This window comes from Semicossyphus pulcher, unplaced genomic scaffold, assembly GCF_022749685.1.
Source record: "Semicossyphus pulcher isolate SPU_LCO1_2020_fin unplaced genomic scaffold, fSemPul1.0.p SCAF_15, whole genome shotgun sequence".
Taxonomy (NCBI): Eukaryota; Metazoa; Chordata; class Actinopteri; order Labriformes; family Labridae; genus Semicossyphus; species Semicossyphus pulcher.
Window position 1 is genome coordinate 11,213,507 of NW_027211659.1, and position 10,257 is coordinate 11,223,763.

At 45.3% G+C, this 10,257-nt stretch overlaps 2 protein-coding genes across 2 annotated transcripts; both read right to left on the reverse strand.

Annotated features, from left to right (window-relative positions):
- Positions 1-1,029: 1,029 nt before the first annotated feature.
- On the reverse strand, positions 1,030-3,831 carry cnmd (chondromodulin). Its single transcript, XM_069663705.1, has 7 exons — positions 3,760-3,831; positions 3,464-3,607; positions 2,922-3,062; positions 2,674-2,787; positions 2,397-2,550; positions 1,767-1,966; positions 1,030-1,275 (listed from the first exon to the last, which is right to left on the reverse strand). The coding sequence occupies exons 1-7, from the start codon at positions 3,829-3,831 to the stop codon at positions 1,030-1,032; spliced, it is 1,071 nt and encodes a 356-aa protein (XP_069519806.1).
- A 2,234-nt stretch (positions 3,832-6,065) lies between these two features.
- Positions 6,066-9,538, reverse strand: LOC138592562 (protocadherin-8). Its single transcript, XM_069663395.1, has 3 exons — positions 7,176-9,538; positions 6,875-7,073; positions 6,066-6,709 (listed from the first exon to the last, which is right to left on the reverse strand). Exons 1-3 carry the CDS (start codon positions 9,438-9,440, stop codon positions 6,396-6,398), a joined length of 2,778 nt encoding a protein of 925 aa, XP_069519496.1. The 5' UTR covers positions 9,441-9,538; the 3' UTR covers positions 6,066-6,395.
- Between the last annotated feature and the right edge of the window lie 719 nt (positions 9,539-10,257).

A 10,257-nucleotide genomic window follows, 5' to 3' on the forward strand; every position in this document is an offset into this window, starting at 1 on the left:
CAAAGAGACAAGCATCTCTTTGTGTTGTTTCCTCACACTGCTGCAGAGTTTCAATGCGGCTTTAGTGGCAGATATGGTGCAATTTCACATCTGTTGTAATTTGATGTGCCCGGATCACCCTCTGTGAAATCGGCTTGATCGCAACATGGCTCCTTTCAATTATTTAGAAAGTTGGCATATGGCTTTAGCGATAGTAATCTGATTTCTTTTGATTTTGAGGTGTTCATAATAGCCTACAACACGAGCCCTAATAACAGATGTGATCAAATAAAAGCCTGTCTGTGATCATGTTATTTTGCATCCAAGCATCAACACATCTCCCTCTTTCATAGAGGGGAAAAAAATACTTATTTATTTAATAAAAATGTCACTTTTATGGAAATGTTTTCCATCACTGCCATGACACTCATCTCGCATTAGTCCACATCAATGCAGATGTCAGTGTGCACAAATTGCAATGCCCTCAAAGTGATTCTGAGCTGTGAATGGAAGTTATGGCAACCATTGCTGTCACTTCAGTTTTATCAGAAAAGCACCCAGTGGAACCATGGAAACAAGATGTGACACAAAAAAACATCCACATCAAAGCCTGCATATACTGTAATTAGAATTTATTGAAGCCTACTCAGTCAGAAAAGGTACATGATCTGCTGAGCCTCTGGATTCAGTCCCATACCTTCCATTAAACATAGTAGCGTGCATTAAGCCGTGGCTCTGCATGATGAAAAAAAAAAGCTCATTTGTGGGGTTTGTTGCTGTAAATAGAAATATGGCATTCCGTATATGTGAAGAAGAAATGTCTGCCTATAAAGAGAAAGCACCAGTTTATATGCAAATTCAACTGTCTTTAGTGTTAAATTGAGGATAATTATACATCATGGTGTGCATTTCATGCTAACAGGCGCAGCTTTCTGGCTGTATTCACAGTCCAACACAAAGGAAATAAATATCTGGACAGAAGCTGAAAGTTTAGAGACCTCGAGGGTCTTTAAAAAAAGATTTGTTTCCTCACGAGTGTTGCGTGCGTTCTTACACAATACCCAATATGCGTGCGACCCACCAGCGACAGGGCATAATGACTCGGCAGGCTACCTGGCACCCTCTGTAGTTATACGGCCAGGGCCAGTAGCCACGCAGGGGCTCGCAGACTCTCTGACAGTGAGTGTAGCTGCGTTGGCATTCTGAGCAGCAGATCCCCTGGTGGTCCAGCATGGTGTCAAAGGTCACGGCAGCTTCCTCCCTGGCGCCTCCGCTGCTGATGCTGCTGCTGCTGCGCTGCAGTTTTTTAAAAGCAGTGTTAATTTTAAAAAAAGGCTTCTTTTTCTTAATTCATGCTCATTTGCAATTCAAATGTTTTCAAAAACTTCTCATCCTCCCAAACATGTGACTGCACCTCCCTCTCTGAGGCGGCATGAATTTTTATAACCGGTGGGAATTTTCCGCTTTAGTTCGGAAGTTCATTGACTTGAATTGGCAGCTGTTACCCCGGTGACCTGTGATTACAGCCGCTAATATGACACCTGCTCCACAGCATTAGCAGCGTAGCATCCAGTTTAGCACTTTTCCACAACATTTACATCTAGTTCTGTGAGAGTCTAAACACGGCTGCAGTTATGAAGTCTTATGTTAAAGTGTTGACAAAACAGAGAAGCTTAAATTCATAATGCTCCTGTAAGGCGTGCTGCAGGGCACATAAAGCGCCTCTTGATAGTTAATCACCAGCCTTGTTTATCATAAACAGTGCTGTTGATGAAGTCGGTACCCACGTGATAGGGGTTTTCAGGATTGTACCCGGACCCCGCAGTCGACTGCGCCCCCTCCTCCTCCTCTTCTTCCTCCTTCACCACTCTGGAGATGTCATCCTCTGCGTGACTCACGGGGTCCCTCTCCTCAGCAGCTGCCTCCGACTCCTCCATGTTAAACTGCCGCTTGGCTCGCTGTGTGTCTCTCTTGCTCCTCTCCCCATCTGTTACAGCAGGCCACAGGAGGCGAGAGTATTGGGTCAACATCCACAAGATGCCATACATGTCCTCAGAGCTCAATCCTACATAGCCGGGGCTGTCTCGGATGTCCTGAATAATTCAATTAGCAGCCGTGATTTCAAGCAGTCTTGCATATTTCAGCATCATTCTTTTTTGATACAAGACTGGAGACTCTTTTTTTTTTTTAAGTGTCGGCTCTAAATGTAGTTTGTGTTCAAGATGTTCAAGTGTTTCACCAACTTTGTAGACAAGATTATAAATTGAACAAGTGTGTCAACAGAGAAGCAGGGCAGCCGCGGACTAAAGTTGGAAAACTAAGAAAGGATGTCCAGTAATCGGGCCAATTTTACGGCTCCTATGAATCAAAAATAGAGTGATTTTGTACATAATAGCAAAAGAAAAGAAGAAGTTAACCTTTTGGATAGATAGGTTGGAGCCAGTAGACGGGAAGCTCCCCACAAAGATTCAGAATCTTGTTGCTCAGAAAGGCGGTGTCCTTCAGCGGCTGCTCGGCAGCAACCCAAATAAGGAACTCCTCATCAAACCTCACTGGCATGATTTCATCTGTCTGTCAGGAGAAATACAATAATGCCCTTGAAACACTAAGCAAGAAAAAAGAAATGACAATGTTAAAAGCAAGCAGAACACCCTTTTCTCTCTTTCCAATTTGCTGCAAGTATTGTATATGTACCAGGTCAAACATCAGCGCCTCTTTGTTGTGAGCTCCCATGTGTGGAAGGCTGGCTTTGATTTGGGATTTTATATAGCACTTGTCTCCTCCAAAGAAGCGGATTCCGGTTATTCCCTGCACCAAAAAAAAAATCACAGAAATGCAATGTTTACACTCACGGCTTTGCTACTTTTGCTAAGCACACAGAAAGTCTCCGCTGAACCACCTCAGGAAGAAGACGAAAGAAGAAGGAGGACAAACTCGCTCACAATTTGAAAGTCATGAATCTCTACAGCTTCCTCTGCTCCGATCCCAGTTTTAAATCGCTCCAGGTTGTTGTCAGAATCGATTTCCACGGATCCCTCCCGTACCTCGCCGTTGATGTTCATACTGTAGCGAACGTTATAAACCTGGCAGGGAAAGTGGGACGTTAAAGTGACTGATTAGTTATGTAAATCTCACTTTAGCAGACACAATAGAAGTGAAGAAAAAACAAGCCTCGTGTTGCTCATTGCAGGTGTTGCTTCTCTCACAGAAATCCCGCAAGACGTGAGGGGCTTTTGCAGACCTTGATGGGAATGTTTGCCCTAAAGGTGAGCTTAACAGGATGCAAATACATGTTGCACTATTACTTCTAAGATGCAATAAAGTAACATGACCAATTCATGTAGTTTGCATGTATTGTAGAGGAAATAAAAGATGATTTATTCCTTTAATAAAGAGGTTTTTCTATAATCTACTTCCATGCAATCACATTTATATATCTGTCATTGATGTAATAACTGCAGCATAATCCTCCCTCGACACTTACATTTTTATCGCTGACTTTCCACAGGTACAGAGCAGCCGTGGATGCACACAACATGAACACGGCGCCAACAATGAGAGCCACAGCTCCACATCTCAGGAGGCGGCTGACTGCAGCAGAGGCCGGTGCGCTGGGCGCGCTTTGTTCCTTCACAAGATGCAAAAGCAAGAAGTCACTCACCGAGGACGGCTGATTACATCCCTGGAAACCTTAAAAAGTTTGCAGAGACTAAAGTTTCCCTCGCATGTCATGGATGTCATTTACGTTTCCAATCAAAAAACTTATTAAGCCGCTCTTACCGGAGGCATGCAGTGTTCAAAACAAGCAGATCCATGAGTGCTGTTTTGGACTTTTTCCATATTCTCCCTCATGTTGTCCTCTAAAACTCCTCCGCGGATACTGATGCTGCTCTGTGGAGAATCAGGATATCCACCGGGAGGCTTTTTTTGACGTTTGAGTGTGAATGACGTACAGTTGATATAAATTCTTGCAGCCAAATTCTTCGTCTGAATGTTACCTGTATGTGAAGGTCGCCTAAAGTGTGGAGGACATCCTGTGGAGCCACACTAATACTGGACTTTAGAAGCAGGGTTAGCTGGTGTCATGTGATACAGGACGTGATGTAATGGTTGGCTAAAAGGCTGTTAACTGGCCTTCAAAGGAGAAGTTTGATATTTTTAAACCTGGGCCCTATTTTTATACATTTGTGTGTTGAAATGACTCAAGATCAAAAACTTTTGGAATCGGTCCTGTAGGTAGCCTCCGCCGTAGCTGCGATACGGACTGGGGCAATTGCGCTCGATCAAAGTACGTCCATTAAAAGTGCTTGTTTGGGCCTCTGAAAGGCTCAGATTGTTACCCCAGGTGTCCGACAACATTACAGAAATGATCCCTACAAAGATTGTCCTTTTCTAAAAGAGTAAGGTCCTTTGTGTAACCAGAATCAGAAGTCTCGCTCAAGGAGAAGTCTCGCTCTGAAATCTCACGGGTGGTGAGATGTTACCTGAACAGGACGGTGGTTCAAATGCCTCATCTTCATCGTCGAAATCATGTCAATATTCAGCCATGGCTTTTAAAACATTTTCCTGCTGGCAGTCGTCTACGTAAACAAATCCTCTCTCCAAATAAAACTCGCATTTCCACCGTCCTGTTCACATCTCACCAGCCACGTGATTTCAGAGCGAGACTTCTCCTTGAGCGAGACTTCTGTTTCTGGTTACACAAAAAGGATATTACTCTTTAAACAAGGACGATCTTTGTAGGGATAATTTCTGTACTGTTGTGGGACACCTGGGGTAACAATCTGAGCCTGTCAGAGGCAAAAACAAGCACTTTTAGTGGACGTACTTTGATCGAGCGCAATTGCCCCAGGGGATTATGTTGCAGCCATTGCAGCTGTATCGCGGCTACGGCAGAGGACATCTACTGGACCGATTCCAAAAGTCTTTGTTCCTATGAGTCATTTCAACACCCAAATTTGTACAAATAGAGCCCAGGTTTAAAAATACCGAACTTCTCCTTTAAGGCAGTGTTAGGAGGGAAACATTAAAGTGATTTCAGGGAATATTTCAATGCAGCTAGAAGGTTCATAGTGTGAACCCCGGTGCGGACATAGTGGGCCTTTCTGTGCTTCCTCCTACAGTCCAAAGACATGCTTGTTAGGTTCATTGGTGACTCTGAAATTACCTGAAGGTGTGAGTGAGCGTGAAAGGTTGTCTGTCTCTATGTGTCAGTGCTGTGGTTGACCGTCTATCAGTCCGGGGTTTTTCCCCCGCCTCTCGCCCAATGAAAGCTTGGATAGGCCCCAACTGCCCTGCCATGACCCTGAACAGGATAAGCAGTATAGATAAAAGATAGATTGCCTTCTTTGCCTTTCATTTAACCACCTGTCTCTTATAGTTAGATGTCAATTATGATTTCCTTCACTTCCGTGTGGCATTCAGGTGTCAGTGGGAATGAACAGATTGCACTTGTAGTTAAACTTTTATGCAGAAATCCTTTTAGGTCTTTATAATATTTATAATGTGCCTCAAAACAGCACTTTCATACACAGTGGCAGACACACACAAACATCTTTCCTTCATTATGAATGTTCTGACTTGTCAGAAGGAGAAAGGTAGTTTTGTGTCAAAGGTTACTGTGGCTTTTAAAAAAAGCCATAGGAAGAATAATGGGTGCAAACATGCGGTGCTGCTGTTGCTTGAAAACCAGTTGAACCCCCTTTTTTTTTTGGGATGATTAGTTAAGCCGGGAGGCAATCAGGAAAGGTGAAGGGATTCTTTGACCTTTGAAAAACATGTAATTATAGCAGCATTTGATTAGCAATGCAGTATTTGCATGCAATTTGAGGCAGCAGTGAAGCTACATTGTGCTCCATGAATAGAATATGACATTTGCTTATCAATTTAGCTCTGATCGTTTGAGGAGAACATTTTATTTACTGCAGCCTTTAAGGCAAATGAAATGCATTCAGCTGGCTAATTGAGGTGATGTGTATATTTTCTGATTATTTCCTCTGGACAATAGGTTGTTCCTTCTCCTATATTGAGTCACGTGAGCTGAGATATCTCCATTTTTAACAGCAAGAAATCTTTAAACTGTTTATTTGTGCAACAATGTGACAAAATCTACCACAAACATGGTATCCTTTCATATTGATTGTTTCCGTTCCAGGCGAAATGTCCATGGGTCATGCCCTTTAAATAGTAACACATGCTCTTGAAAAGTCATAATAAAATTCTTTACACTGAATCATTATGAAAAATATATTATCAATGTACAAAATCTTGCATATTACACATGATACAATGAACAGTCTTATATGAGCCAAAAGACACGACGTACTACAAAACACTGCAACAATCCAACATAGTAGAGTCAGGGAACATAAAAGCACTGTACAGTAGAAAGACAGAATCCTCCCTTTAAAGGGTCTTTAAGAGTTTGTGTACTCTGGGATGGATATCTCATCCGTCTCCTGTATCCTGGCCGGCGTGGGCGGACCGACCAGGATGTAATCAAACTCCTGGTGTTGCACTTTTTCGTACACGCTCTGCAGGCCGTTGGTTTTGGGTAGGTGAGCTGGGTAGTAGTTTTCTCTTCTGCTGTCCCGGGGAAGTGAAGCAGTCTTGGAGAACGTGGACAGATGCGGCGCACAGGCCATGCTGGTGTTGGGCCTTGTGGCTGAGGGGCTCCAGCAGCGGTCTGAGTGTCCCAACACTTTGCACTCGCTCGTGCACGCCCAGAGACCTGCAGAATCAGATAATCATACTTATTATGTTTCAAGTTGGTTAGAAAATGCATTCGTCTAAATGTCTACTATCTGCATATTACATTAGATTGAAATGTAACCCTCCTAATTCCTCTTTACAATCAATTTTCTATTTACTTTTTCTTCTGCTTATCGACACTTACTGTTCGTCGGAGGTGACTCCTTCTTGTGCACATCCCCACTTATATCCGAGTCACTGTCATTGAAGTCGCTGTCTCCCTTCCCACTGTCCTTGCCGCTGATGTGTGGATCCCTCGCTGAGATTGTCGTGAATGAATTACCCTTCCATATCGTTATCGGCCTCACTGTTTCCTTCCCGTATCCCGGCAGCGTGGAATAACCCTGCAATGATAAAAAGAAAACGCATCCGACATGAAATGTGAGTCTCGATGCAAAGGACGAGTGGAACAAACTTGAAGTATCTGTGAAAAATAACGACTTTACCTTTAATTTCCCCTCCATGGTTCTGCTGTTGGACTCAAAGATGCCTGCTGTCGGCCTGCCATCCTCACAGCTTGCCTCTGCTGTGTTGCTGCTGGCCAATGGAGGTTTCTCTGGAAATGGATGGGCATCAAACACTTTGCCTTTGTGGTTGGCAATCAATGAATCAATGTGACCGCTCTCCACTTTCTCCACATTTGGTGTGTCTTCTTTCTCCTCGTACCCCCCCTCCCTGGTCTCCTTTTTCCGCCGGCTGCAAATGGTTGTGATGAGAATGATCGCCAGCAGAAGGAGGGAGCAGCTCCCCGCCAGGACGATGATGATGGCTATGGACGTGTCCCATTCAAAAGGCTCCTCGCTGCCATCTTGAGCCAAGGAAGGCATGCTGGGTAGAGCTCCTTCTATGAAGCTGAAGTGTATAATGGCTGTGGAGGTGAGCGCGGGGGATCCATTGTCGCTGACCGCCACTGTCACTTTGACATTATCTGTGAGATCATACGTCAGCTGTCGGCTCACGTGCACCTTCCCTGTGTCCTTGTTGACGGAGAAGCCCAGGTGTCCCCCCTCTGTGATTTTATAGGACAGCTGCGCGTTAACACCCTCATCAGCATCTGTGGCCTTGATCTGTGTCACCACGTAACCTGCAGGTGCGTCTTTAGGCAGGAAAACCTCTGCAGATCCTTTGTAAAGCGGCGGCTGTATGATCGAAGGCTGGTTGTCATTCTGATCGACTATTTTGAGCCTGATGACAGCTGTGCTCTGCAGCTGTGGTGACCCCCCATCGCTCGCTTGGACGTGTATGTCTAGCAGTTTCATCACTTCGTAATTAAAACTTCTCAGTGCATAAATAGAGCCTGAAACTGAGTTTAAAGACACAAAGGTGTTCACAGGAGAGCCCATTATAACCCCATCCACCAGCCTGTATGTGATTTTCCCATTGTTGCCTAAATCTGCGTCCTTTGCCTCTACGGTGGTGATATAAGCTCCAGGGGGGTTATTTTCCACCACTGAAACTTCATACACAGATTTAGAAAAGTGAGGGGCGTTGTCATTCTCATCGGTGAGTCTGATGGTGAACTGGGTGATCTTTCTCAGCGGAGGTGACCCGAAATCCTCAGCCATGACTGTCAGGTTGTACTCACTAATCCTCTCCCTGTCTAAGGCTGCAGCCGTGACTATCATGTAGCTGTCCTCGTAAGCTTGCCGTAGCTTGAAGTGATCGTGTCCGTATAGCGTGCAGTGGACCTGGCTGTTCACACCCGCGTCTCTGTCCATGGTGCTGATCAGCGCCACCAGACTGTCCTTGTCTGCCGCCTCGCTGATGTGCGCAACGCCCGTCGCGATGGAGGTCATCGGGGTGATGCTGATTTCTGGGGCATTGTCATTAACGTCTGACACGTGAATGATGATTTTACACACGGAGGGGGTCGGGTTCGGTCCCAGATCTGTCGCCTGCACGTCTAGCTCGTAGGTGCTTTTGTCCTCGAAATCCACGGGGCTCTTGAGCGTCAAGCGCCCTGATTTATTATCCACTTGGAAAAGTTCTCTGATCTCATGAGAAACCTGCTTTCCAAACCCGTACACGACCTCTCCGTTTGAACCCTCGTCTGCATCCACTGCGTTTAGGTCCAGGATCACTGTGCCAACCTGTGCGTCCTCGGGCAAACTGACAGAGAAACTATTCTGGTCAAAAACGGGACTATTGTCGTTAAAGTCAGTCACTCTGATGGTTATTTTTGTTGACCCGGATCTGTACGGGTTCCCTCCGTCTGTGGCGACCAGCTCCACTGTGTATAACGACTGAGTCTCCCTGTCTAGCTCCTTCATTAGCACCAATTCCGCATATTTAACCCCATCCGCTCTCAGGAGCACATCAATGGTGAAGTGACTGTTGACAGATATTTGGTAGCTTTGGATGTAGTTAGACCCCACGTCCGCGTCCACAGCCGGGTCCAAAGGGATGCGGGAGCCCACGGCTGCGTTCTCCGAGATTTCCACTATAGATTCCTTGTTTGGAAACTCCGGAGAGTTGTCATTAATGTCCTTTATCTCCACTTGCACGTGGATCAATTTGTAGCGATCTTTGGAGAAATTAACCACGTCAAAAGTGATGAGACACTGAAGAGTGTGTCTGCAGATTCTCTCTCTGTCAATTCGTTCCCCGACGGAGAGCTGCCCGTCGCTTTCTCGCACCCTGATGAATGAGTCGTTGAATTGTTTCATCATCCTGAAATTGGTCTTGGAGGAGTGAGACAGACTCAAGGACATGTCCTTGGCGAGGTTTCCGATGACTGTACCTGGCGCGTCCTCCTCATTGGTCTGGTATCGAACAGTATTTCCCTCGGTCCGAGCCGGTGACGCAAATAAAAACTGAAAAACGAAGAATATAAAAATCCACCGGTGCCAATAAGTTATAAACCTTCCGCGTAGCATCTTCTCCCCCTCCGTAAGCAGCCTCATTGCGCGCCGAACAGACCGGTTTCACCTCTGGAGTGAGCTCTCCATACAAGCTCGCGCGCTTATGAGCTGAACTGTGCTGGAAGTGAAAGTTACTCCTCAGCTCCTCGCGCGCAGCCAGCCAGTCAGACACGCTTGTTGCCTCGCCTTCAACACAGCTCAAAATTCTGCAGTGGCGGGGTTTATACAGCTCCTCATGCTAATGAGACGAAGTGTGACCAATCCCTCGCTTAAGAATTAAAAATACCCCCTTATGCAGGGAAAAAAGGAGCTCTAAGCCTGTTTGGAGAGTGACGGAAGTTGCAAAATAAAGAAAAAAGGGGCAGAAAGATATGCCATTGCAGATAGTTGCTGCTCTGTTTATCGTCTTTTTACAGCCATTACAGTGATGGTTGTGTTCAGCAGAAGCCTGTGTCGTCTTCTTTTGATGTGTAGTTTTATTGTCTAGAGTAGGAGTGGGTGCGCGCGCGCGCGCGTGTGCACGCACCAATTGTTTTATTTTGGTAAGCTGAGCAAGGTTTTCGTGAGGGTGCAGCTCATTTAAAACAGCTTCATTATCTGGAGACACACTCTTTGGTTATCTTTCACCTAAAAAGGATGTTCATGTTTTCCTATTTGTTAACAAAGT